The following is a 27,962-nucleotide window of genomic DNA, read 5'->3' as shown; positions in this document are numbered from 1 at the left end:
GTTGGAGACTAGTGTTTTATAGCCAGAGTTTTACGCCTCCTTGCATGTACCGTTCATATCATATTGTTTTTGCCAGAACGTCCTCATTCCATTAGCTCTTTGATCAACACAGTTCATTAATAGTTCCTCAACAGCATCTATTTTGTGGTGTTCTTCAACCATTTTAGGCCGATACAAACCATTCCAATCCAAAAAATCAAGACGCAGGTGGCACTGTGGATTAAACCACAGAGCCTAGGGCTTGCCAATCAGAAGGTCAGCGGTTCGAATCCCCGCACCGGGGTGAGCTCTCATTGCTTGGTCCCTGCTTCTGCCAACCTAGCACATCAAAGTGCAAGTAGAGAAATAGGTACCGCTCCGGCGGTAAGGTAAACTGTGTTTCTGTGCGCTGCTCTGGTTCGCCAGAAGCACCTTAGTCCTGCTGGCCACATGACCCGGAAGCTGTACACCGGCTCCCTCGGCCAATAAAGCAAGATGAGTGCCACATTCCTAGAGTTGTCTGCGACTGGACCTAACGATCAGGAGTCCCTTTACCTTTACCTTTAATCCAAAAAAAGGTTGCAAACCGGGATACAGTCATACCTCGGGTTACAGCTGCTTCAGGTTGCGTTTTTTCAGGTTACAGACCACCAAAACGCGAAAGTACCGGAACGGGTTACTTCTGGGTTTCTGCGGTCGCGCATGCGCAGAAGCACTAAATCGCGCTATGCCCAGAAGTACTGAATCGCAACCCACATGTGCGCAGACACACAGGCGCAGGTTGCAAATGCTGCGGGTTGCTAAAATGCATCCCACACGGATCATGTTCGCATCTGAGCATCCACTGTATATCAGATCCCAGAAGGTTTTTACTTTACTGCAAGTCCACCACATATGATAGAAATTTCCCTCTCTTTCTTTACATTTCCAACATTCCTTATTTTCCACCTTATACATTTTAGCAAGTTTTGCTGGCCTTAACTCTCTTCCTTCCTTCCTTCCTTCCTTCCTTCCTTCCTTCCTTCCTTCCCGCAGGAGGAGCTGAAGACCTGGCTGGAGGCCCTCACCGCCTCCATCGCGGAGCACGCCGAGATCGCCCGCTGGAGCCAGGCCTTGCTGACCACCTCCTCCACCGACGAGGGCAACCCCAAACATCGGGACGCTGACCGCAGGGCCAGTACCTCGGGCCGCAAGAAATGAGGCTGCCCCTCTGGCCGCAGGGCCGTCAGGCTGCTGTGAGGAACCCCCAGAGAAGGAGGCGCCGGACACTCTGGGCCCACGGTCCCCGTGGCCCTCGGCCTACGCCAGGAGGAGAGCTTCCTGGGGCAGACTCTGGGGGTCTTTGGGGAGGGCCACGGCCGGGCGCCAAGGCACTCCAGGGGCCCCGAGGTTTGGGGGGGTGCTCCCTCTGTATCTGCTGAACCAGCCAAGACTGTAGAGACAGTGAATTGCTGGGGGGTGAGGCTCCACCAGCGCAGAGGGGGGGGGAGCTGGTCCCCAGAGGGTCCCCAGAGCCTGCCGCCCTTGCTCCTGCCAAGAGGCACCCAAGGGACCCTGGAGGCTGCTCTGCTTTCCCATGGCTGGTGCCCAGGAACAAACAGCGCCCCCCTCAACCACAGAGTCACATCTTCTGCTTTTGTCCAATCTGTGTCCAGGGAACCCCCCTTTTCATAGTCTCTCCCCCCCCCCCACGCTCCAAAATGTCCTCCAAATGGGACCCCTGCCAGGCAGAAGCAGAGGCAGGCCAGGTGAGGGCCACGCGCCACGGTAGTGGGGGGGGGTTGCAGGGCCGCCCCCCTTTGCTGCCACCAGCGGGAAGAGGCAGCTCGCCCCCCCCATCCCTCCCCAGGAGCTCAAAGTGACTGCTTGACAACGGCCCTCAAGGGAGGTGTGTCAACGGTGGGGACTGTCTGTTTCTGCTTTCTCTGCAAGAATTTCTCCTTCCAGTTTCTTGTCTTCCGATCAGCAACAAAACTTGCTCCAGTGGGGGCAGTTTTTTGTGAGAGTTGGGGGGGGCGGTTGCGGGGGCATCGCTCCAGACCCCACCCCATCCCGCCTTTGTCAGCCTCGCCGCCTGCTTCGTCAGCAATCAGACTCCTAGGAACTGCATTTGACGCATTACTCAAGTCCAGAGATGACGACCCCACGCCGCTCCCCTGCCCCCACCCGGAAGAACGTCTCGCCTGGGGTGCTGTGTGTGTGTGTCGGCCCCCCGACCACTTTCCCATCTGTGTCTGGCTCTGCTCCCATCTCCCTCGCAAAGCCATCTGCCCCTTAGTTGCCTTCGCGCCTCTCTCTCTGCGCGCCCTTGCGATGCCCTCCAGGCAGAAGCCTCCTCTGCGTCCCTCGAGAGGCGGAGAGTGAAGGGGCCAAGGGGGGAGGCTGCCTGGGGCTCTGCTGCTCCCGCTGCCTCATCTTTGGGGCTCGGGGGGGGGGGGCATCGGAGACAGAACAGGCTCCAGCTTCCAAGGAGGAGCCCGCAAAGGAGGCGCAAACGGCGCCCGGACTTCGGAGCACAAACTCACATCAGCAGCACAAGGGGGGGGGGAGCCCGCGGGCACCGCTTTGGCACTGCTCTTAACAAGCCATATCCCTTGCCATCACGACTTCTGCTATTGGGGAGGGGCACCTCGGGGAGGGGGCTCACCCGCCACGCACGGAGGTGTGCTTTTATGCAATAAACAGCAGAATCAGGAACCGCACCTGGAGAGGCCCCAGGAAGTGCTGGGGGGGGGGGAGAGCTGGTCCCCAGCCAGAGCGGAGGCCCCAAGAGGCCTCCAACCGGCAGCCTCTGCCCCAGTACAGCACATCCGCTTTGCCTGCGCCCGCGGAGAGCAGAGACCGTCTCGCATCCTTTATCTTGCGATTCCTGCCTTGCTGGGGGTTGGACCAGATGACCCCTGGGTTCCCTATGATGAGGTCAGCCTGAGAGGGAAGGGAGGTTTCTGTGGGTCTTTGCTCTGCAGAGGCTGGACCGGTCCTGGTGAGGGTTTTTCAAGCTGGATGTTTCACCCCGACCCTTCTTTGTCCCCCTGAAGACTTGATCTCAAGTCCGCCTCCCTGGCCTCCAGCTCTTCTTCCCATTCAGTGCAGAGAGGAAACGGAAAGGCAACATCTGTCCTGGAAGCCAGCTGTGCAGCTCGGGGGGGGGCAGGTTAGGGTCAGCAGCTCCTATCCTTTTCCCCTGGGAGCTCAGGGAGACACTGAAGTCGTTCCCCTGGTCCAGGTAGCTCCATCTGTATTTTGGATACCGACCGTGGCTCTCTTGAGATTTCAGACAGGCTCTCTGTATCCACAGCAGGTGCTTGACCACTGACCTGTGGCCTTCCTGCCCAGTGTCTCCCATTCCCAGGACGGCCAGCGACCCCCTTAAGCCCCCCCTCCCAGTGTGAAACGCCTTCCTACAAGTCAATACCTGCCTCCATTTCCAGGCCGAGCTTTGAGACCAGGTGGGGATGCTCTTGCCGGCCCCGGGGCCAAGATTGGGGGCTGTGCTTTGTACATTCTTCAGGGGGTTGGGGACCCTTTGGGTCCCTCCCAGCTCTATGATTCTATCCTGAGCTGCAATGATTGGTGACCGTGAAGATTTGAAAACCCAAACTTTAAAACGTGACCCTTGTCCAGAGGAAGACCGTCCCAAGCACAGCTGGCCCCGGTCCCCAAACATCTCTCAGCCCCAGGACTTGGTGTCAAAATGCTCCCTGCCGCAAGTCCAGCCGCATGCTTGATCCGTCCAGGGCCGGCGTGCTCCCTAGCCAAGGCCTGGTGGAGCTCAGATTAATCGCCATGCCTGTGAACAGACCGTTCTGGGGCAGCTTTTCCCAATCTCGTAACGTTTCCAGCCTGAGACTGGGCCCGATCCGGCCTCCCTCGCCCCGGGTGTGTCTCCACGGTGCCTCTCCTGGAGCTGGCGCACTTTTATCTGTTGACGCTTCCGCATCCCCCTCGGCCTCCCCTAACCGTTCAGAAGCCTGTAAGATATTGTAATTGCTTTAAATAAGTTTTTTTCTTTGTCTTGTATAGAAAAAGAACCGCCAAAAACTGGAGCATTTGGGGTTTTGCATTCTCTCATTTTGTTTGGCTGTAAATCTTTCTGAAGAACTGTGTTTTTCAAACAGAGACCAATTTGTAAAAGAGCTTAGATCTTGGTTGCATGAGATCCAGCGATCAACTTGCTTGCTGCCTCGTCGTGTGGGTCCCCACCACGTCCAGTCTCGAGAAGCCACGAATCCCCCACGCACCACGATGGGTGCTCTTCATACGTGGCTGCAGGTGTCCGCTGCTCAGACTTCTCCACCCATGTTCACTTGCACAGAGATTAGTAGCTTTCTTTCTGCTCTCGGGCAGATCCTGGTCATTCCATGGCCTTGACCACTGGGGAAAGCATGAGCTGTGCCACCTTGGTGTCCAATAAAGGGGAATGGAGAGGTCCTAGACCTTGGCTGCCACCAAACCTGTCTTTTGGGGTCCCATTTCTTTGCCAGGCTTCCATGGCAGTGCGCTAGCGGAGGCAGAACAGGCATGGGGACCCAGTGGCCCTCTACCTGTGGTTGGGACTATAACGCCCATTGGCTAGGCTCCCTGAAGTGGATTAAGGTTGCAGTCCAGCCCCCACCGTGTGGGAATGTTCAGGGAGGCAGGAGAGGATACATTGTTTATTAATATCCTTCCTAACTTGTGCTAGCAAGTTCCTTAACTTAGCAGAGTTTCACATTCCCCTTTTAAAAGCAGAGTGGATAGCTGGTTGCAGGCTTGTGTAAGTCTTTCACTATTAGGTTCCTGGTAAGTCCCCTTATATCCCTCCTAAAAGAATAAACACGCCACAATCTTGTTTAAAGTCAATAAAAGACGTTTACTCACAAATCATCAGTTCACAGATGGATCCCTGAAGGCAGACTTAGTTACAAAGGATATACATGTGGATCTATCCCATATGGGGTTAATTCCAGTGTCCTCTGTTGGCTAGAGCATCTCTAGCTAAAAGCTGCTCCAACGACGGAGGAACTCAAAGAGAGTGGCAGCATGCCTTTGTCCTTTTGTTACCTGGACAGGTAAGGTCACGCCCACCTCTAGGCACATCAAGAGGAAGGATGCTCCAGGCCAGGAGGAAACAGAAAGTTTTCAACTGGCTAGATCAAACATCCCCTCGCATGTCCACTCTAGGAAAACAAGGAATGTTGTACTTGACTGCTCCTTACATATCACATCCCACACTCTGTGCTAGACTCGACCCCTTGCTATTGCTCTGCATTTTCTGGGCGCCCCTCTCCGCTATGTTGCCAGGCCTCTTTCTTGCTAGGTCCTTCCTTTAAAAGAGGATTGGACAAATTCATGGAGGCAGGAATGCTTCTAAATGCCAGTTGCTGGAAACCAGGGGAGGGGAGAAGGTTCTGGTGTCTGGGTCGTGCTTGTGGGTTTCCCATTCTGGACATGTGCTTGGCCATGGAGAGGACAGGATGTTGGCCACATGGGCCATGGGCCTGATCCAGCAGGTTCTGCTTACATTCTTGACATAGGAATCTGCCTTTTACCAAGTCTGACCGTTGGTCCATCTGTTGGTGGCAAGGAAGAAATGGGTATGTCAAAGGAGAATTCCTGGATTGCAAGATCAAAGTTTGGAGCAAGTCCCCTTTGGTGGGAGAACCCCGGCAAAGATTTAAAATCACAAAGCATGCAGCAAGGTAAAGTGTGGAAATATCGGCTGTTAGACCTTTAAGAGATGCCCCTGTGAGTTCCTTCCAAAGTTCCCCTCTTCCACAGCATAGAAAAACACCACACATTTAGTGAGTTAATAATTGTTTACTTACAAACTCTCCAAAGGTCTGATTCATGTGCTTTCCCATTGGTCATAAAACACAGGCAGTGAAATTTGGTTTAGTTGCAGTGGTGAAAGTTTCTAAATTATCAGCATGATAAAAGCTTGTTACAGGCATGTGGTCTAAGCCTGGAGCAACCCACCCACCCTCCTGAAACTGGCATTCGGGATTGGGGGGAACTGTAGTTTCAGAGCTACAATTCCCAGCACCCTGATTCAACTACAGCTCCCACGGTTCTTTTGGGGGTGGGGAGTCGTGCACCAAATGAGTCTGCTCCCCCCCCCAATCCTCTCCAGGTGGAGGATCTGCTAGGCTCTCCCTGGCCTCTCCTGCTCCTGCTGCCTGTTAAAGGGAAAAAAATTGGGGGGGGGAGCCTACTCAACAGTCCAGCTCATCAGGGTGCAAGTCCCCCGCGGGTCCATGAGGTCAGTAAAAGAAGGAAGTTCCAGCCAAGTAATTTGGAGCAAAACAGGAGTCAGTAGACCAGGGGTCAGCAAACTTTTTCAGCAGGGTGCTGGTCCACTGTTCCTCAGACCTTGTGGGGGGCCGGACTATATTTTGAAAAATAAAAATGAACCAATTCCTATGCCCCACAAATAACCCAGATATGCATTTTAAATAAAAGGACACATTCTACTCATGTAAAAACACACTGATTCCTGGAACGTCCATGGGCCGGATTTAGAAGGTGACTGGGCCGCATCCAGCCCCCAGGCCTTAGTTTGCCTACCCATGCAGTAGACCATGATCTTTATTGTTGCGCAACTAGTCCCCATGGGAGTAAGGAACCCTGAGCATGGAGGGACATTCTCTTTTAAACCTTCCCTTTCCCCCCCCAGAATACATTTTGAGGGGCATCATTGATACATCATTACTACATCGCTAGTGATGTCACAAATGGGGAGGGGTAAACAAGAGTATACAGAGGATGAGATGGTGGGACAGTGTTCTCGAAGCTACCAGCATGAGTTTGACCAAACTGCGGGAGGCAGTGGAAGACAGGAGGGCCTGGCGTGCTCTGCTCCAGGGGGTCACGAAGAGGCGGACACAACTAAACGACTAAACAACAACAACATACAAGGGTTATACCAGTTCAACAGGACAGATCGTGAAGCTGAGGCTCCAATACTTTGGCCACCTCATGAGAAGAGAAGACTCCCTGGAAAAGACCCTGATGTTGGGGAAGATGGAGGGCACAAGGAGAAGGGGAAGACAGAGGAGGAGATGGTGGGACAGTGTTCTCGAAGCGACCAGCATGAGTTTGACCAAACTGCAGGAGGCAGTGGAAGACAGGAGGGCCTGGCATGCTCTGGTCCAGGGGGTCATGAAGAGTCGGACACGACTGAACGACTAAACAACAACAACAATCAGACCCCTTTCCCAACACCTCTTAAGTCCCCACCACTGACAGGACAATGAAACTCCTGACATCTCCTTGCCCTCAGGACTTGGCTGGAGATGGGCTTTCAGCACACCTGACTCGCTCAACTGTCTCGTGTTGCCCCCTTGGTCACTCCCTGGCTGGGGGGCCCTGTCTGTGCTCTCAGGCTTGGGGAATTAGGGCGGGATGCCCTGTTCCTGCTGCCCATGTGACTTCCCGCTTCTTGGTTCATGGAGGGAGGTGGAGCCCAAATTCACCTCATTTAAGGACCAAATGGCGTTGGAATGAGGAGAGTCGGTTAAAGTGTGGATTTTCTACGAACTTGAAAAGGTAGGTATCTTCCCTGAGCTGTCAAGTTGAAAGGATACATTCAGGCATAATATTGGTAACATTGTAACATGAGTCTACTCCCCCCTCCTCTCCAGGTGGAGGCTCTGCTAGGCTCTTCCTAGAGCGGCTGAGGAATCCCAGCCAGATGGGCGGGGTATAAATATATTATTATTATTATTATTATTATTATTATTATTATTAATCAACCAACCAACCATTACAACTATTACTATTCTTTTTCCTCGCCTCTCCTGCATGTCTACGGGGAATTGGATGCTCCATGCATTTTGTCTCCCGACGAAGGACGGCATGCAAATTCAATCAACAGCCATGATATTTAGGGAGTGTTGTAAACAAAATCTGCCCTTATTGGGTCTTTCAGGCCCAATAGAGACGCAGAGCAGGCGGGCCCTCGAGCCCGATGCCCAATCGGAGCCAAAGAGGCCCCAAGCGAGGCGGCCAATAGCGAGCCGGGCCTATCAGCGGAGGCGGCCGCCGTTTGTTTACGCCAAGGGCTCCGCCCCGAGGAACCTCACCCAACCGCTTGTACGCCCGTGGCCAATGGCGAGAGAGGGAGGGCGGGCTCCCCCACCACAGGGAGCCAATGCGGCGGCGAGGACGCGGTCCGGCCAATAGGTTCTGGAGAAGGGCGGGGCCTCTGCGGCGGGAGGCGGGACTGGAGCTGCCCTGCGTCCAATGGCGTCGCGGCGGAGGCGGAGCAGCCCGCGGAAGCGGCCCTGAGCCCGGAAGGGAGCCGGTCGCTGCTCCGGCGGCGAGGGGCGAGGGCGATGGCGGCGGCGGCGAGTCGCGCGGGCGGCGGGGCGGAGCTCGTGCAGCTGAACGTGGGCGGCCGGAGGCGAGTGCGGGGGGGGGTCGGCGTCGCCATGGAGACCGCCTGGCCACGCCCCTTTGACGGGGGGGGGGGAGGCCCTCGAAAGGCAGCCAAGGCGCTAGTCCTCAGGGCCCGCGCGGGGGTGGCGGGGACCCTCTGCCCGGCCTGCGCTCACGGCCCCTCCTCCTTTTCCTGCAGGTTCAGCACCTCCCGCCAGACCCTCACCTGGATCCCGGATTCCTTCTTTTCCAGGTGCCCGGGGTGGGGAGGGGTGGGGTAGAAGAGCCCCTTCGATCGTCTTTGAGCATTTACACCCCTAATTATAAGAGTGGCTGGGGAACCCCAGCCAGATGGGCAGGGTATTATTTATTATTATTGTTATTATTACTATTGTTATTTATACCTCGCCCATCCAGCTGGGTTTCCCCAGCCAATCTTCGAAGCACCCAACAGATTCAAAACAGAAGAAAACACCAGTCATTAAAAACTTCCCTAAACATGTCTTCTAAAAGTCTGGTAGTTGTTGTTCTCTTTGACATCTGGTGGGAGGGAGTTCCACAGGGAGGGTGCCACCACCGAGAAGGCCCTCTGCCTGGTTCCCTGTAACTTCACTTCTCGCAGGGAGGGAACTGCCAGAAGACCCTCGGAGCTGGACCTCAGTGTCCGGGCTGAATGATGGGGACGGAGAAGCTCCTTCAGATATACTGGGCCGAGGCCATTTAGGGCTTTAAAGGTCAGCACCAACACTTTGAATTGTGCTCGGAAACATACTAGGAGCCAATGTAGGTCTTTCAAGACCGGTGTTATGTGGTCTCGGCAGCTGCTCCCAGTCACCAGTCTAGCTGCCGCATTCTGGATTAATTGTAGTTTCCGGGTCACGTTCAAAGGGAGCCCCACAGAGAGCGCATGGCAGTAGTCCAAGCGGGAGATAACCAGAGCATGCACCACTCTGGTGAGACAGTTTGCGGGCAGGGAGGGTCTCATCCTGCGTACCAGATGGAGCTGGGAGACAGCTGCCCTGGACACAGAATTGACCTGCGCCTCCATGGACAGCTGTGAGTCCAGAATGACTCTGCGCACCTGCTCCTTCAGGACACAGTTGCCCCATTCAGGACCAGGGTGTCCCCCACACCTGTTGCTGGAGGCTGCCTGTCTTCAGCATCAGGTCAGAAGGATGGGTCACAGGTATTACTTAAAAACTAATAAATTAAGGTGTAGCCCCATTGCAGGTATTTCTTGTCCTCTTGCGTGATGTGTGTGTTTGTGTAGCCCCATGTACAGCACATGGCAGTAGTCCAAGTAGCCCCATCCGATTTGGTCCTTGAGGAAGGGGGAAGCCCTGGGACCCCCTGCCCAGGGAATGCTGGCTGGGCTGCAGGGCATCTCTCCCCTGGAGGCCTCGTCAAGAATTTCGGGGGGAGTGCCAAGCAGCCTCCCCCCGAGGGTTATTGCTGGGAGGAGGCTCAGGATGCTCAGCCCCCAAGAGCCCCATTTCCTGGGTTGCCCTGCAGAGCTGCCTCTGAACAGCCATGGGTCTCCATGGTGAGAGGAGAGGCCGCATGTTCAGTGGCGACAGGGGAAGCCAGCCTGACTCGTCCGCCTGGGCCACCTTGACCCTTCAGGGTGGCTCTGCCTCTCCAGCCTCGCTTGCCCTCATTCAGCAGCAGCAGCCTCACCTGCATCTGTTTGACTTGCAGCCTCCTCAGCGGACGGATCTCCACCTTGAAGGATGAAACGGGGGCGGTGAGTGGCTCTGAGATCCTTTTCCTTGCTCTGTTCCTGGAGAGCAGGATGAGGGTGGCAGGAGGGGTAGAAAACCTGGTGCCCTCTTGGACTGCAGCTCCCATCATCCCTGACCCCCCTAGCGAGGGGCTGGGGGGAGCTGGAGTCCAGTATGGAATTTTAAAGGTGGAAGGGACCCCAAAGGGTCATCTCGTTCAGCCCCCTGCAATGCAGGAGGAGCAGCTAAATCATCTCTGATGGGTAGCCGTCCCGCTTCTGTTTAAAAACCTCCAAGGAAGGAGAGCCTGCCAGCTTCCCAGGGAGTCTGTCCCTCTGCCAAATGTCTCTTGCCGTCAGAAAGATCTTCCTCATGTTTGGAGGCCTCTCCCTGTTCCCTGTCCGTGCTGTGAGGAATTAAGGGAAATGAACACCCAGCACGTCTGCGGAATCTCATCTGCCCAAATGGGGAGAATGAGGCTTCTTCCCCAAGAGCTTCTCTGGGCTCCGTTCCTGGGGAGCATTTCTCAAGACGGATCCAAGCATAATGGAGCTTTGATTGGTGGACTTGGCACTACTACAGAACTCCATCTTTTAGTGTGGCAACACTTTGGAACTCCCTGCCTATTGACATCAGGCAAGCATGAGGATTGTCTTTTTGGCACCTGCTAAAAACATTTTTGTTTAGACCAGCCTGCTCAGATGCTTAGAAAGTTCATGTGAGTTTTGATCTGTTTTTAGTCTGTTGTTAGATTCAGGTAGGTAGCCGTGTTGGTCTGACACAGTCGAAATAAATAAAATAAATGTCCAGTAGCACCTTAGTTGGTCTCTAAGGTGCTAGTGGACTTTATTTATTAATTTAGTCTGTTGTTAGTTTTAACTTTTTGAATGTCTTAAATGATTGCTGCTCATTTTTCTCAGTGATGCTTTTATTATTTTATTTTTTGGAAAACTACTTTGAGGTTCTTTTGACAATCCATTGGTATATAAATGTTATGAAATAAATGCATAAATTATAAGCTGACTTTGGCAGCAGGCCTCAATGGCAGCTGGGATGGTGCCCCCCCCCCTTTTCAGCACACAAACTGTGTTTCTCTGTCTGCTACTCTGGCCTTCATCCCCCTTCTCACACCAGACTCTATGAGCAGCTTCTCTTCCCACCGCTGCAGTCGCATTGCATGGCAGGAGAATCTCTTGGCTCGGCCTTTTTGGGACACACGGCAAGCTGCCTTGGTGCAAGTCTGCAGCCAAACACCCCCCTGTCTCTTTCCTCCTAGATCTTCATCGACCGAGACCCCGATATCTTTGCCCCCATCCTCAACTTCCTCCGGACCAAAGAGCTTGACATCAGGTGCGGTAGGAAGACCTCAGCAGCCTCTCTAGGCTGGGCACGGAGCCGGGGGCTGGAGGGGGGTCTGTGTTGGTGCTCTGCTGTTCCAGCACTTTCTTTTGAGATTCCTTGGGAGGCAGGTTGTGCCGGATCAGGTCCAGCATCCTTTTCTCACAGTGGCTGACCAGATTATTGGAGGCGAATTTTCCCTGGTGGCAGACGGCAGAACCGCAAGACTGATGTAAAATACTCAAACAAGAGTTTTATTACGGCTATGCAAATAAGAAACACAAAGGATGTAGATGTTCTCTTTCCCAGGCACTTGCAAACTGCAACTTCTTCTCTCTTCATTCACATCACCAGCTGTGCCTAATTAGCCGGAAAACCACATCCAGAACTCATAGAAAAAGTCCTTAAAGTTATCTGCACCCTTATCCTTCGTGACGAATGATACTGAACACAGATGGCGGGAAAACCCACAAGTGAAATCTGAGCCCTCTCCTCCTCCGTGAATTTTTCCAGTCCTCTTGTTAAGCCATCCAGTCTGGTGGCCATCAGTTCCGCAGTTTAACTCTCCTGCGTCAAGTAGGACTTCGTTTTCTCTGCCCTGAAACTCCCAGCCTTCAGCTTCACTGCATCTCCAAGAGTTCTAGAGTTAGGAGAGACGGAGAACAACTTCTCTGTCCCCACTTCTTCCAGGCCATGCCTAATCTTATAAGCCTCTGTCATGCCGCCTCTTTCTTGCCAATTCTCCATAGAAAAAATTCCGAATGCTTCACCTTCCTTCCTAGCCCTCCGTTTCCCTCTGGCCTTTTTGGCGGATGGGGTGGGTATCTTCCATGCAAACTGGGGGGGTGAGGCTCCCTGGTGACCTTTCTCTTTGTGCCCCCAGGAGGACCAACGTTTCACTGCTCCTGCACGAAGCGCAGTTCTACGGGATCACACCACTAGGTATGCACAGAGGGGGGTCCGACTTGGTTTGTTGTTGTTTTTGCCAAGTCTGAATTTTGGGGGTGGGTGGGGCTTCCACCATGTTGTGGTCCCAAATACTTGGTGCTTTGCTGATTTGTCTCTGCTCTCCCTGCTTTAATTTTCTGTTCCAGCCCCCCCCCCCGCTGTACTCTGAGCCACCTCCAGAGAGGTAGCAGGGCTGGGTGGGCGAGGGGCCTCAGTGCCCCCCAGGGTCAAAGGCCACGATGGGCTGATCTGATCCTCTTCCTTGCTTCCCTTGTGTCCAGTGCGCCGCCTGCAGTTACGTGAGGAGCTGGAGCGCTCGTCCTGCGGGAGTGTCCTTTTCAATGGCTACCTGCCGCCACCAGGTAGGAGGCAGGGCACACCTGGGGAAGGGAGGGGGGCTTTGCAGGACTTTGGGTTTACTTATTTATTCCATAAAATTTGCACACCACTTGATTGATCAGTAACCCTCAAAGCAGTTTATCAAAGGATAAAACAATGTTATCAAGCAAAATCTACAATGCTTGGCCAACTCCCAAGAGACTGCGACCTACTCACAAAATTAAAAACTGGCAGTGAGCTTCTTTGGGGGGAGAGCCAGTGATCTATCACAGACGTCCAGTGATCTGTCAGTAGATCACGATCTACCTGTTGGACGTGCCCGCTTTAAAATATACAAAGCAGAATAAAACTTGCATGGACTTTCTAAGCGCCTGGGCAGGCCTGTCTGAACAGTGAATGATTTTAGCAAGTGCCCGAAAGAGTGTCTGCCTGACGTCAAGTGGCAGGGAGTTCCAAAGTGCAGGTGCTGCCAGACTAAAAGACTGATTTCTTATAAACACGGAACAGGGATTATGTGGCACCTGTAAGTGGTGCCAGTTTAAGTGGTCAGGTGGGCACAAGAGGGGTGAGGAGGTCCTGCAGCTAAACTGGTCCTAAGTGGTTAAGGGCTTTGCGTACTAATACTAACGCCTTGAGCAGCCCGTGGCAAATGGGCAACCAGCGCTGACCCCTGAGCACCAAAGGCGGGATATGCTGGCCAGGCCTCCCTCCTGCTGCAGTAATTTGGGCTGGGGGTGGAGGTCCCGGTGCCCATGACTGGGCTGGGGTGGCTCTGCCCCCCCCCCCCACTTCGCCCTCTTGCTCAGCCATCCTCACCCCTCCCCCTCTCCTTCCCAGTCTTCCCTGCCAAACGGAGGAACCGCCACAGCGTCACGGGAGCGCAGCTGGCGGCCCGCGCGGCGAACCTCTCGGAGCGGGGCCTGGTGCGCCGGAGCAACACCATGCCTCCCAACCTGGGGAACGCAGGGCTCCTGGGGCGGCTGCTGGAGGAGAGGGCCTCAGCCACAGGTACGTGCCGCTCCGGGGAGATGGGGGAAGAAGGGGCAGGGGCTGCCAGCAGGAGGGAGTTTGGGTCTGGGTCTCAGATGCTGGGGGGGGGTCTCCCTTGCCCCACCCTCTCTGCTCTCAAACGGGGGCAACAACCAGGGAACTGCACACCTCCCATGTTCCCACTTTTGGGGTCAGTGGTTCCCTGAGTGGGTGGCATGGTCCTGTGGGGGCAGTGTGGTATAGTGGTTAAGAGCGGTAGACTCGTAATCTGGGGAACCGGGTTCGTGTCTCTGCTCCTCCACATGCAGCTGCTGGGTGACCTTGGGCCGGTCACACTTTTCTGAAGTCTCTCAGCCCCACTCACCTCACAGAGTGTTTGTTGTGGGCGAGGAAGGGAAAGGAGATTGTTAGCCGCTTTGAGACTCCTTAGGGTACTGATAAAGTGGAATATCAAATCCAAACTCTTCTCCAAACTCTACAAAGTATATACATGTGGATCTATCCCATATGGGATAATCCCAGTGTCCTCTGGAGGCTGGAAGCTAACAGAGCATCTCTAGCTAAAAAACTGTTCCAACGATGGAGGAAGTCAAAAAGAGAGAGTGTGCTGCGTGCCTTGTCCTTTTGTTACCTGGACAGGTAAGGTCACACCCACCTCTAGTCACATGCAAGGGAAGTATGTCCCAACCAGGAGGAAACAGGAAGTTTTCAACTGGCTGGTCCAAACATCCCCCTGCATGTCCACTCTAGGAAAACAAGGAATGTTGTACTTGACTGCTACTTATGTATCACATCCCACATGCATCCCAAATGGGGCATATTTATCCCCTGGGATCTGACCAGGCGAGGCTGGGGAGCTGGCCTGTGGTGATCCCCCTTTTCCACTGGCCCTGGGTGCCAGAAGGGGGGTGTCCCACAAGGGAACAGCCAGGAAGGGGGGGGGGCCTTGCTCAGCGTCTCTCTTTGTGTCCCCCTCTTTCCTCCAGGAGGGACGGGTGACCCCGGCGTGGTGCGTCTGGTGTGTGGGCACCACAACTGGATTGCGGTGGCCTTTGCTCAGTTCTTCGTCTGCTACCGGTGAGTGGCCCTCTTGGGCATGGGGAGGCAAACTGAGGCCCGGGGGTCAGATCCAGCCCCATCGCCTTCTCATTCCTGCCCACGGTGGGTCCAAGTATCAGCGTGTTTTTACTTGAGTAGAATGTGCCCTTTTATTTAAAACACATCTCTGGGTTATTTGTGGGGCATAGGAATTTGTTCATTTCCCCCCCACAAGGTCTGAGGGACAGTGGACCGCCCCATGCTGAAAAAGTTTGCTGACCCCTGCTCCTGGGCCTCCCCAGCCCAGAGGTTCAGCTGGATGCTCTGGGGTCCAAGAGCCCCCTCCTTCCCAGCCCCCCCCCCCCCGCTTCCTGACTGCTCTCTCTGTCCCCTAGGATGAAAGAGACGTCTGGCTGGCAGCTGGCTTTCTGCAGCCCCCGGCTGGACTGGGTCATTGAGCGGTTGGCGCTGAACGCCCGGGTGCTGGGGGGCTCCCTGGGGGACAGCGACAAGATGGTGGCGGCCGCCTCCTGCAGCGAGATCCTCCTCTGGGCTCTGCAGCCCAACGGGAACGGCACAGAGATTGGTGAGGCCTGGCAGCCCCTCCGGGGGTCCCTTCAGAGCGGGAACAGGCAGCCTCCGGTTGGGGGAGCTCACAGGCACTGCCCAGGGCCAAGTGGAATGCCCCCCCCCCCGATGGGCACTTAGGTCCAGCCTCAGGGAGTTCCAGCCCCCAAGCCCTGCTGCCCCCTGGCATTGTCCCAGCCCCAAGCCCAGTGAGCTCCCAGTCCTGGGGTCTAGCAGCTGATGTGGGGATAGCCTCTGGATTAGATGTCTCCCCCCTCCAATGCTGGATAGCGATATATCATTTTAATATCATCTTCATTTAGACCATCACATGCTGTAAATTTTATGGAAATATAGACAGATAAATTGTAAACAGATCAGAACATTGGCAGGATTATTGTAATAACCTGCAGTTTCATAAGAGTATATATTTTGAGTAGATGGATAAAGGTTTCTGTTTGATTTATCTTCTCCTCAGTTTCGCCTGGGGAGGGGGCATCAGGAAGGTGTTCATCCTCTCAGTGGTACATGAGAGGAAAGGAAACCACGTCTCTTCGAAATTTCCTTTCTTGCAGTGCCTCTCTGTGTTGCTTCACATCCCACAAACACTGATCTCCCGCGAGACCTTTAAAAGGGGGCTGGGCGGGTCTGCAGGTGCCCCAAAGGCTACCCCTCCTGCCTCTGGAGGTTGGGGGGAGGCCCCCCTTGTGCCTTTCATGCCCCACTTTTGGACCTCCCCTTTGGCCCTCTTCTCCTGGTCTGATCCAATGGGAATGTTCCTCGGACTCTCTCTTTCCCTCCAGGTGTCTTCCACCTCGGAGTCCCCGTGGAGGGTCTCTTCTTCGTGGGCAGCCAGCTCATCGCCACCAGCCACACAGGGAAGATTGGCGTCTGGAACGCAGTCACCAAACACTGGCAGGTGGGCAGGCGGTCCAGCGCCCGGTCTCTGGGTGAAGGGGGGCAGGGCCTGCGGCTGCAGACTTCTTCTCCAGGAGCTTGTCGGCAGCATCTGGTCAGGGGAGAAAAAGGTGGTAGGTGGGGGGGGGGGTCTCGGGGTCTCGGCTCCTCTTGAGTACCATGTGCAGTTTCTGGGATGACCCTAAGCAGGTCAAGTCTTTCCCCCCAAAAAGTGTCTATTGATATATTTATTTTGTGAATTGTTTCCCATGGCTTCTCCTGTGGGAATGTTCAAGGTAGCAGGAGAGGATATATTGTTTATTAATATCCTTTCTAACTTGCGCTGGCAAGTTTCTTTACTTAGCAGAGTTACATTCCCCTTTTTACATGCACAGCAGATAGCCGGTTGCAGGCTCGTGTGAGCCTCTCACTATTATACAATTCAGTCTGGCTCAGATTGAATTGCACGTTCCTGGTAAGTTCCCTTGAATCCCTCTTAAAAGAATAAAGGTGCCACAATCTTATTCAAAGTCAATAAAATAAGTTTACTCACATCAGTTCACAGTTGGATCCCTGAAGGCAGACTTAGTTACAAATATGTACATGTGGATCTACGCCATATAGGGGAATAATCCCAGTGCTTCTGCTAGCTGAGAGCCAGCAGAGCAGTCCTAGCTAGAAGCTGGTCAAATGAAGATGGGAGTCAGAAGAAGAGAGAAGGGTGCTGCGTGACTTGTCCTTTTGTTGCCTGGACAGGTGAGGTCACGCCCACCTCTAGTCACATGCAAAGAAAGGATGCTGCAGCCAGGAGGAAACAGGAAGTTTTGACTGGCAGAACCAAACATTCCCTCGCATGTCTTCTCTCGCATTACAAGGAATGTTGTACTTGACTGCCTCTCATGGATCACATCCCACATTTCCCTCCCCTCATCCACAGCCCCACAGGTGCATCATTGCGGCCGGCCTCCTCTGGCTTCCCATTCGCTGCCCTCAAAATAGAATCAGAGAATTGTAGAGAGGAAAGGGAGCCAAGGGCCACCTAGCCCAGCCCTCTGCAGTGCAAGGATTGCAGCTAGAACACCCCCGACAGAGGGCCACTCAGCCTCTGTTTCAAGCCCTTCCCAGGTTGTCCATTCCCCTGTCAAATGGTTCTTCCCAAAGTTTGTCCTACGATTTAGTCTGAAACTCCTTCCTTGCAACTGGAAGCCATTGTTCAGGTCCTGCCCCCTGGGAGAGCAAGACACAAGCCCTTCAGATATTTGGAGAGGGCTATGAGCCTGCCGCCTGCCGCCTGCTCGCCTCCCAGTTTGTTTTCTGACCGCTCTCCCCCTCCCTCCGGCCCCCACAGACTCAGGACATGGTCCCCATCAACAGCTACGACGCAGCCGGCTCCTTCTTGCTCCTGGGGTGCAACAACGGGTCCATCTACTATGTAGGTGAGTGATGGGGAGGGGGCTCCTTGGCACGGAGGTCTCCTCCAGCCCTTTCCAGGGCCAACAGGGAGGGAAAAGCGAGGGCCAGGCAGAAAGGGCACCCAAACTCCATGCGGTTTCTCCTCTCTGCTGAGACCACATAACACCGGTCTTGAAAGGCTTACATTGGCTCCCAGGACGTTTCTGGGCACAATTCAAATTGTTGGTGCTGACCTTGAAAACCCTAAACAACCTCAAAGGCCCAGTAGACCTGAAGGAGCGTCTCCACCCCCATCATCCAGCCTGGACACTGAGGTCCAGCTCCGAGGGCCTTCTGGCAGTTCCCTCCCTGCGAGAAGTGAGGTTACAGGGAACCAGGCAGAGGGCCTTCTTGGTGGTGGCGCCTGCCCTGTGGAACATTCTCCCATCAGATGTCAAAGAAATTAACAACTATCTGACTTTTAGAAATTACCTGAAGGCAGCCCTGTTTAGGGAAGTTTTTAATGACTGATGTTTTAATGTATTTTTAATTTTTTGTTGGAAGCCGCCGAGAGTGGCTGGGGAAACCCAGCCAGATGGGCAAGGTATAAATAATAATTTTTTATTATTGTCCTCTTAGATGTGCAGAAGTTCCCACTGCGCATGAAGGACAACGACCTCCTGGTGACGGAGCTCTATCGCGATCCCTCCGAGGATGCCATCACCGCCCTCAGTGTCTACCTGACGCCCAAGAGCAGTAAGGGGCTCTCCTCCTCCTCCTCCTCCTCCTCCTCCTCCTCCCCACCGCCCCCCATCTCTGCCTTCAGAGTCGGGCAAGGGGGGTCTGAGCAGCTAGCCCTTCTGCCCCCTTCTCCTCTCCTCGCTTCAGCAAGGTAGCCCTCCCCGGGGGCCATCTAGTCCAACCCCCTCAATGCAGGATTCTCAGCTGGATCATGTATGACAGGTGCCCATCCAACCTCTGCTTAAAAACCTCCATGGAAGGAGTGCCACCACCTCCCCTTCCCAAACAGCTCCGGCTGTCAGGAAGTTCTTCCTTTGGACCCTGGAGCCCCCGGCGTTCCCTTCCAACTCTGCGATTCTGTGGCTCCATGACTCTGGAATCTCCTTTATTGCCTTTTGAATCTGTTGGTTTGCAATGACCAATTAGGTTCTTTTAATCTGTTTAGGTCTTTAACGTAGATGAGGCCCAGTACACCCTAGGAAAGCACAAGTCAACCTCAGACAACCAGTATTGGATTTTCTCTGTAATATTGCTTTATTGATTCATAAGTAATTCACCTGTCAAGACAAGGAATATGGACTCAACCAGACATCCATTCATACGCCTTTCATACTCCCCACTCTTCACTCTTCTCTGAATTGATCAGGTTCAACAAGAGCCACGGGGGACAGCGCTGTCAAATGTCTGGCACACAACTTAGGCTGGAGGGCTTTGCCATATATACACCTCATTGTTCATCTGATGCTTGGCATTACACAACTCCTTACTCCTTGCTTTTGGCATCTCACATCCTTGTCCTTGGCATCATCTCACAACTCTTATCTTACGAGCTCCGAGGTCCTTCTGGCGGTTCCCTCATTGCAAGGTTACAGGGAACCAGACAGAGGGCCTTCTCGGTGGTGGTCCCTGCCCTGTGGCATGCCCTCCCAAGGAAATAAGCAGCTATCGTATTTTTAAAAGACATCTGAAGGCAGCCCTGTTTAGGGAAGTTTTTAATATTTAATGCTGTATTGTTTTTAACACCCGATTGGGAGCTGCCCAGAGTGGCTGGGGAAACTCAGCCAGATGGGTGGGGTATAAATAAATTATTATTATTATTATTATTATTAATACCTCAAAGGTCATGTTGTGTAGCCCATCTCCATGCCTTCTTGTATGTGCTGTTCTTGTACCGTTCCCAGCACACACTGTTTTTGCCAAAACATCACGATGTCTTCCGCTTTTACAACACAGATCATGGACAGTTCCCTGACAGTTCCAAGACTTTGCATCCATTTTGTGGTGTTCTTCAGCCATCTTTTTTTTTTTAATCATTTTTATTAAGTTTTACAGTAAATATAAGGCGACAGAAACAAGAAAAAATAAACCACAGCACAACAAAAGCAAAAAAAAATACAACAACACACAAACACAAAACAGCAAAAAATACAAATAAGAAAAATAAAAACAAAAACAATTTTTATCCTCATTATATTCTTGGCATTAACTTATTTCACCGACCTCCCCAGACCTTCCTTCCCTGTATTCCAGATCTTATATTCTATCAGCAAATTACTTCCCTCTGTCTTAATTTAATTTTATTTAATTTTAATATCTTAATATAGCTATATTTCCTTATATCTTAAAATATTGGATCTTTTTTTTTTTAATCTTTACATTTTTTACTAATAACCTTTTACATTCAATCTGATGTCATCAGACATTCATTATCTTATAGTGTTTCTGTAGATAGTCCTTGAACTTCTTCCAATCTTCCTTCACCGTCTCTTCTCCCTGGTCTCTGATTCTGCCAGTCATCTCTGCCAGTTCCATATAGTCGATAACTTTCATCTGCCATTCTTCCAGCGTGGGTAGCTCCTGTGTCTTCCAATACTGTGCTATCTTCAGCCATCTTTAGGCCCATACAAACCATACCGTTCGTCACAGGTTCGAGTCCTGCCCTCCGGAGATGGAGGATACAATCTTCTTCTGTCTACAGCCTTTCAGATATTTGAAGATGGCTCTCCTGTCATCTCTCAGTCTCCCCTTTCCCAGGCTAAGCATCCCCAGCGCCCTTAGCTGCTCCTCTAAAGGTTTCCAAGCCCCCCCCCCTGCATTGTGTCCTGGAGAGGACCCGGGTCTCCTGCCCCACTCCATCCAGCAAAGCCCCCCAGGCGCAGTCTGGTGGGGATCCCCCTCCAGGTCCCCGTCCCCCAGGGGCTGCAGTGAGCCATGAGGTTTGGGTGACCCCGGGGGCGCTTCCTTGCCTCCCAGGCAACAGCGGCAACTGGATAGAGATAGCCTACGGCACCAGCTCCGGCACGGTCCGCGTCATCGTCCAGCACCCGGAGACGGTCAGCTCGGGGCCCCAGCTCTTCCAGACCTTTGCCGTCCACCGCAGCCCCGTCACCAAGGTGATGCTCTCCGAAAGACACCTCATCTCAGGTACCGGGGAGGGGAGAGGGCGGCGGGGGGGGGGGACTGGCAGCCGAAACGGTCGAGGGGATGAGGAAAGGTGGCTGTTTAGCTTAGGGAAAAGGAGAGGAAGAGGCAGGCAGATGGAAGGGTCGGAAACAGGGGTTGTCAAGGTTTGCCGGCCAGGGGCCAGATCATTCCCACAGAGATTGTCCGTGGGCCAGACTGGCGCAGTGCAACGCTGGAAATCGCCTCTGCACATGCCCAGACTCCGGAAATTGCGCAATTTATGGCATCTGGACATGCGCAGATGTGACTTTTGGTATCTTGCCCCACCCTCCGGCCCCGGGAGGCCTCATAACGGAGCTGGTCCTGGAGGAAGAACTGAGGGGAGAGATTCCATCAGGCAAGGCCTCTTTCCACCTGCCTTGCTCTACCCTCTGCTTCTCAGTGTGTATTGTATTGTTTTACGTACTGTAGCTTGCTGTTTTATTGATTATAGTTTAGATACTATTGTAACTGTTGAGTTTTACTTTTATATGTTGATATATTTATTTTATACTATTCTAATTGATTGTTGAATGTTACTTTTTTGATGTAGGCTGCCTATTTTAAAGTTATGTTTTATGATCACATTTTTGTATTGCATTAGATTGTTAGATGTACATTTTTTGTTTTTTTCAGCTTGTATACCACCTTGAGTATTGTAAGATAGAAAGGTGGTATACAAATTTAAAGTGATGGTGGTGATGGTATCTGGGCATGTGCAGATGTGATTTCAGGCGTCGCTTGGCGAGTCCCTGCACTGGTTTAGCACAGCACGTGGGGGACTCGCTGAGTGGGCGGCTCAGTTTGGGGGCAGCCCAGGAGCCAGTAAAATGGTCTTTGTGGACCACATCTGGCCCACGGGCCGCAGGTTGCCGCCCCCTCTCCTTCCCCCACGCCTCTCCTCTCTCCTCCCCAGTCTGCGCTGACAACAACCACGTCCGCACATGGACCGTGACCCGCTTCCGCGGCATGATCTCCACGCAGCCCGGCTCCACTCCGCTGGCCTCCTTCAAGATCCTCGCCCTGGAGTCGGTGGACGGGCACGGGGGCTGCAGCGCCGGCACCGACATTGGCAAGTGGGGGCTGGCTGGGGGGAGGGAGCTCCCCGCCATTGCCTTGCCAGGCCTGTGACCCCCCTCCCTTCTCTCTTGCAGGCCCCTTTGGGGAGCGGGACGACCAGCAAGTCTTCCTCCAGAGGGTGGTGCCAGACGCCAGCAAGCTCTACGTGCGACTCTCCTCCACCGGCAAGAGGTGGGTCAGGGGAAGCCCTCCTGGGTGCAGCAGCAGCAGCAGCGCGGAGATAACCTGCGGAACTCCCTCCCCCAGGAGGCGGGGACCAAGCAGGGTGGCTTGGGAAGAGGGCTGGGCAGATTCACCGAGGAGGAGAGGGCTATCGAGGGCCACTTGCTAGGACGGCTCTGTTCTGCCCTCCGCGGTCGGAGACAGGGATGCTTCTGAATCGCAGGAGGGGAGAGGGCTACTCGTGCTCAGATCCCATGAGACTGGGGGGTCCCATGAGTACTGTTTTGGGGGAACAGGATGTGGGCGGGTGTGGGGGACTCCCTGGTCCTGAATGGGGCAACTGTGCCCCTGAAGGACCAGGTGCGCAGCCTGGGAGCTATTTTGGACTCACAGCTGTCCATGGAGGTGCAGGTCCATTCTGTGTCCAGGGCAGCTGTCTCCCAGCTCCATCTGGTAAGGAGGTTGACACCCTCCCTTCCCGCAGACTGTCTGGCCAGAGTGGTGCATGCTCTGGTTATCTCCCGCTTGGAGTACTGCAATGTGCTTTACGTGGGGCTCCCTTTGAAGGTGACCCGGAAACTGCAACTAGTCCAGAATGTGGTAGCCAGACTGGGGACTGGGAGCAGCTGAGACAACATAACACCTGTCTTGAAAGACCTACGTTGGCTCCCAGTACGTTTCCGAGCACAACTCAAAGTGTTGTTGCTGACCTTTAAAGCCCTAAACAGCCGTGGTCCAGTATACCTGAAGGAGCGTCTCCACCTTCATCGTTCTGCCCAGACACTGAGGTCCAGCTCCGAGGGCCTTCTGGCGGTTCCCTCACTGTGAGAAGCCAAGTTACAGGGAACCAGGCAGAGGGCCTTCTCGGTGGTGGTGCCTGCCCTGTGGAGCGCCCTCCCATCAGATGTTGAGGAAATAAGCAACCATCTGACTTTTAGAAGACATCTGAAGGCAGCCCTGTTTAGGGAAGTTTTTAATGTTTGATGAAGTATTGTATTTTAATGTTTGGTTGGGAGCTGCCCAGTGTGGCTGCGGAAACCCAGCCAGATGAGCGGGGTATAAATTATTATTATTATTATTATTATTATTATTATTATTATTATTATTATTGTCCTCTGGTTGGTCTCTGTGAAAACAGGATGCTGGCTTGCATGAGCCAGCCTCTTTCTCTGTTCTTATGGAGCCTCCAGGTCCAGAGGCAGTCTACATGTATTCCCAGCTTCTCAGGGGTGTTTGGAGGCTGGGCTGGATGGGCCCCCTTTGTCCCTGACCCCTTCTTTCTTCTCCCCCCTGCCCTCCGCAGGATCTGCGAGGTGCGCTCTGTCGACGGCTCCCCCATCACGGCCTTCGCGGTGCAGGAGTGCGAGGGCTCCAGCCGCATCGGCTCCCGCCCCCGCCGCTACCTCTTCACCGGCCACGCCAACGGCAGCCTGCAGATGTGGGACCTCACCACCGCCATGGAGGTGGTGGGCCAGCCGGCAGGTGAGCCAGGCAGGGGGCAGCGGGGCTGGGCGTCCCCCCACAGGAGGGCCCAGGTGCTGCCTTGGGGCCTGTCCCGTGGGGAGGAATCAACTGAAGAGCCATGGGGGGGTCTGGAGGCCGGGTGCCATGGCCGGGTTCTGCCAGGCAGCGCAGGGCACTTCTGGCCCTCTCTTGCTTCCTCTCTGGGCTGGGGCTTTTCTCGTAGAGTCTGAAGAGCCCCCCAGGGGTCATCTGTCCCAACCCCTTGCAATGCAAGGAGCACAGCTCTAGAATCCCGGCCACCCAACTTCCAAGGAGAGTCCACCACGCCCAGGGTGCACACACCCCGGAATGGGGCAGACCTCTCTGGGCATCTTCCTGATGAAGCGCAGGCTGGGACATTCACATATCAGTCCTGGTGCGCCCAGCCACACATCTCAAAAGACATGCGCATGCTCACTCAGCAGAGTATAGCAGAAACAAACGTGGAGAGTGAGTGTAGCATTCTAAGGAATTTATTAAGCAACATATACAGGACAGAGCAAGCAAGGCGTCCTCTCACTTCCCCAAGAGGGAGAGAATAAAGAAGAGTACAAAAGGACAGCACAGCGGAAGAGAGATAAGACTGACTTCCGTTCTCACACTTTCCAAGCCTAGAAAGTATCCACAGACGTGATGTAAGAGTCACACATCCAGCAACGGAGGAGTGAAATTCTAACACTCCCAAGATCACAGTCATGGAATTGTCTTCTCTGGCAATCCCTCATAGCCAAGTAAGATGGTCTTCCATGAACACGGCCTTAGCAGTGAGTCCGTAAGTGACTGTGGAGGCCAATTCTGGATCCACACGTCCTTCCACAGTGGAGACATTGGTTTCTGGACGGGAGCTGGTCACGGCGAGGATTTGCCAAGCGTGCCTTCCTCTTAGCACGTTTCTCCCTTGCGTCCTGCGTTCGAGTGTCTTCAAAGCCCATGACACCTTTGGTCAAGGCTGTTCTCCAACTGGAGCGCTCGCAGGCCAGTGTTTCCTAATTGTTGGTGTTTATAATACATTTTTAAAGATTTGCCTTGAGTGAGTCTTTAAACCTCTTTTGTTGACCACCAGCATTACGCTTTCCATTTTTAAGTTCAGAATAGAGTAGTTGCTTTGGAATACAATAATCAGGCATCCGGACAACATGACCAGTCCAGGAAAGTTGGATGTTGTAGAGTTGGAAGGGAGCCCCAAGGCAAGGGTGGTCTTGTTCTGCCCCCTGCAGTGGAGAAATCTCCACTCAAGCGACAAGGACAGATGACCGTCCAACCTCTGCTTAAAAACCTCCAAGGAAGGAGAGGCCACCACTTCCTGAGGGAGCCTGTGCCACCGTCAAACTTCTCTTTCCCTCAGAAAGTTCTTCCTGATGTTGAACCGGAATCTCCTTCCCTGTGACTTGAAGCCACGGGTTCGAGTCCTCCCTCCAGAGCAGGAGGAAACCAGCTCGTTCCCTCTTCCCTGGGGATCTCCTCTCAGTCTCCTCTTTTCCAGGCTAAACCCACCCGCCTGCTTCAGCCACTCCTCCCCAGGGTTACTTTCCTGCAATGGCTGTGCCACACACCAGCCCCTGGCACACTCAGGCTGATCACTTGCTGGGCCAATAAAGTCCTCCTTCCATCTCTCTCCCCCCCCCCCGCCTTTTCCTGCCTCCTTCCTCAGACGCAGGGGGTCTCTCGGAGGAGGAACTTCTACAGGAACTGGAGCAGTGTGACTTGGCTCTCTCCCACTCCCTGGAGGCCCACCCGGCCAGGCCTTTGGCTCCCCCCAGCGCTCCTTGGACCGCCAGCACCAGGTAGAGATTGGAGGGAGGGAGGGCGGAGAAAGCCGACCCCCAGCCCAGCCTCCTTGCCGAGGGCTCACAATTCCAGGCTAGAGGCTCTTCCCGAGGGGCAGTGGAGGGCAGCTGCACCCCCATGGGTCACTCGCTCTGTGTGGCATCTTCCTGGTCAAGGCATAGCGGAGGCAGCGGCAGCCAACGGCCCGGGTGGGTTCCAAAGAGGGCGGCACAAATTCATGGCGGGGGAGAGGGCAAGGGATGGCTGGCTGTGCTGGGCCTCTTCTGACTGCTGGCTGCTGGAAACCTCAGGCGGGAAGGGGGCTCTTGCGCTCAGGTTTCCCTTAATGGGCATCTGGTGGGCAGAGGCATACCCCTTGCACCCTTGGCAAGGAGATGTCTCGGTGCCCCTGAAGCCAGGAGAGACCATGGAGAGGAAACGCAGCCAGTTTGCTTTGGGTGGCCTTGGCCAGCCTGACCCCCCCCCCTTGGTGTGCCCCTGCTTGCTGGCCACGGGGAGCACAGGATGCTGGACCCGAGGGGCTCCCCTTGGCCTCATCCAGCTGCCAGGCTCTTCCTATGGAGGCCTATTGTGATCGCAGAGCCTCCCTGCCCAGGAACAGTCTACCTCTGAATACCAGATAATGGGGAACATTAGGGGAATACTTTCGCACTCAGGTCCTGTTTGGGGGTTTCTCTTGGAGGTGTCTGGTTGTGAGAAGAGGTGGCTGGGCGAGATGGGCCCTCGGCCTGATCCTGCAGCCAGGCCCTTCTTGCACCCTCCTGGCCCTCCCTCAGGGGACTCTAGCCTTCATGGGCACAGATTATATCTATATAAGGTTCATTAAATTTTTCAAGTATTTTCACAATAACCTTCAAATCAAATAATTACCGGTATATTATTTCGTAAGTTGACTTCCCACCCTCACTTCCACTGTGTTTATCCTCAAATCTTTTTTACTGCATTATTTATTACAATTATTTTGTCGTTTTTCTTCCGCTGCTTTTATCTCAATTCCTGCCTGCGATTTCATTTGGCAGTAATATTTTTTCAAGATAGTCCACAAAAGGCCTCCATTCTTCTATAAAATGTTCCCCACTTTGTTCTCTTCATTTCACTGTCTTCTGCCTTCATTGCTTCTTCTTCTTCTTCCCCAGCAGCCTCCAGTGCCAAGACTCGGACGGCCCCCGGGACAAAGCGGCCAGGGGCTCCCCGGCCCCCGCCTGCCGCTTCGGCCGCGAGAACCCGCCCCCCCTGGACTCCCCCCACCTGCAGCGTGGAGACCCAGACAGCCGGCGCCTGAGCGGGAACTTTGTGGAGCGCTGCCAGGAACTTGCCCGCACCTCTGGGCTGGCCCAGCCGGACCCCCGGTGGGTCCCCAGGGAGCAGCAGGGGGCCAAGGCCAGGCGTGGCGGGGGGGCCACGGCGGCCCCAAGACCTCCCAGCCCAAGCCCCTCGCCCGGCGAGCCCCCCCTCCCGCTGGCCCCCTCCAAAGTGCGGCTCAGCGAGACCTCCTTCTGACCCTCCCCAAAAGGAGGCGTCACTCCGACCAAAGACCCTCGTGCAGCCGGGGGGGGGGCAGCCTTTGCTTCCGGCCTCCTGCGCCGCCATGGGGAGGAACGCAGGGCTGGCCTCTGAGCCCTCCTCTTCCTCCTGCCCACCCCCCACAACGCTTGCACCTCCCTCCCCAAGTGACTTCCAGTCCTCTCAGGGTCTCCTTGCCCCCTTCTCCCCCAGCGCTGGGCGCTTTTCTCCCCAGCGAGGGATTTTGCACAGGTCTGCAGCAGCATCCGTGGGGGGACCCTTCTCCTCCTCCGTGGGGAAGGGGTGGGGGGGTGGCTGTTGTCTCCCTCCCCCCCACCCCCCGCTGACAAGCCAAAGCTCAATGATGCCTCTCTTTTTTGTATCAGTCTGAGACTGGCTATGCAATAAAATATGGAAGGCTGCCTCTGTGGGTGTCTTGGGGGGGGGGGCTGGAGAAAGGAAGAAGAAATAAAAGAAAAAGAAGGAATTCCAGCTTCAGAATACCTCCTTCTTTATTGTTACATTCATAGCAGGCAGAGGGCCTTCTCGGTGGTAGCACCCGGCCACCAGATGTCAAGGAAATAAACAACTATCTGACTTTTAGAAGACATCTGAAGACAGCCCTGTTTAGGGAAGTTCTTATGTTGGATGTTTTATCATGTTTTTAATATTCTGTTGGGAGCCGCCCAGAGTGGCTGGGGAGGCCCAGCCAGATGGGCGGAGTATAAGCAATAAATTATTATCCTTATTTTATTACACCCCACCTTTTCCTCCAAGGGGGCACACGTGGTTCTCTCCCCCTCCTCCTTCGATCCCCACTTCAACCCTGCAAGGCAGGCCAGGCTGAGACAGACAGCAGCTGTCCCCCAAGGTCACCCAGGTGTTTGGCTGAAGGGCTAGATTTGAACCCTGGTCCCCCAAGGGCCTAGCCTGGCACACTAACAGCCTGTGCGTGGGGATGGAGGAACAAGCCCCGTGGCCGCCTGTGGAGCTGCTGTGATGTCACAGAAGCACGGAGGCCTTGGCTTCAGCATATTGAGCTGGGCGTGTGCGAGTCCTAGACATGTGGGGCAGGATGAGAGGGGCAGAAGGACAAGTTGAATGGGGTGTCTGGAGTGGGAGAGAGCACAAGGCCCTGCGGGGTTAGCGGGGAAGTCCTGGGAGAAAAGGCTGGAG

The 27,962-nt window shown here is 54.2% G+C and overlaps 2 protein-coding genes across 6 annotated transcripts in view; both read left to right on the top strand.

Moving 5' to 3' along the window:
- The window catches only part of SPTBN4 (spectrin beta, non-erythrocytic 4), a 77,410-nt gene extending 73,295 nt beyond the window's left edge, over positions 1-4,115 (top strand). For all 4 annotated transcript variants that reach the window (XM_083454671.1, XM_083454674.1, XM_083454673.1 and 1 more), the window contains one exon: positions 1,015-4,115. In XM_083454671.1, coding sequence (XP_083310797.1) covers positions 1,015-1,179 — 165 coding nt within the window. In that variant the 3' untranslated portion in view covers positions 1,180-4,115. The remainder of the gene's footprint in view (positions 1-1,014) is intronic.
- A 4,123-nt stretch (positions 4,116-8,238) lies between these two features.
- Positions 8,239-27,544, top strand: SHKBP1 (SH3KBP1 binding protein 1). Of its 2 annotated transcripts, none has more exons than XM_083455104.1 (18): positions 8,239-8,362; positions 8,537-8,590; positions 10,036-10,081; positions 11,335-11,408; positions 12,280-12,338; positions 12,626-12,706; positions 13,521-13,691; positions 14,660-14,750; positions 15,107-15,297; positions 16,082-16,197; positions 17,524-17,611; positions 18,207-18,323; positions 20,562-20,732; positions 21,667-21,822; positions 21,905-22,001; positions 23,296-23,474; positions 25,147-25,279; positions 26,423-27,544. In XM_083455104.1, exons 1-18 carry the CDS (start codon positions 8,295-8,297, stop codon positions 26,781-26,783), a joined length of 2,253 nt encoding a protein of 750 aa, XP_083311230.1. In that variant the 5' UTR covers positions 8,239-8,294; the 3' UTR covers positions 26,784-27,544. The 2 variants fall into 2 exon arrangements, with proteins under 2 accessions (XP_083311230.1, XP_083311229.1); XM_083455103.1 differs by having other exon boundaries at positions 26,420-27,544.
- The last annotated feature ends 418 nt before the right edge of the window (positions 27,545-27,962 follow it).

The sequence above is a fragment of the Podarcis tiliguerta genome (assembly GCF_965153285.1).
Source record: "Podarcis tiliguerta genome assembly, chromosome: 8".
Classification (NCBI taxonomy): domain Eukaryota; kingdom Metazoa; phylum Chordata; class Lepidosauria; order Squamata; family Lacertidae; genus Podarcis; species Podarcis tiliguerta.
This window is presented reverse-complemented; position numbering and strand designations above follow the sequence as displayed.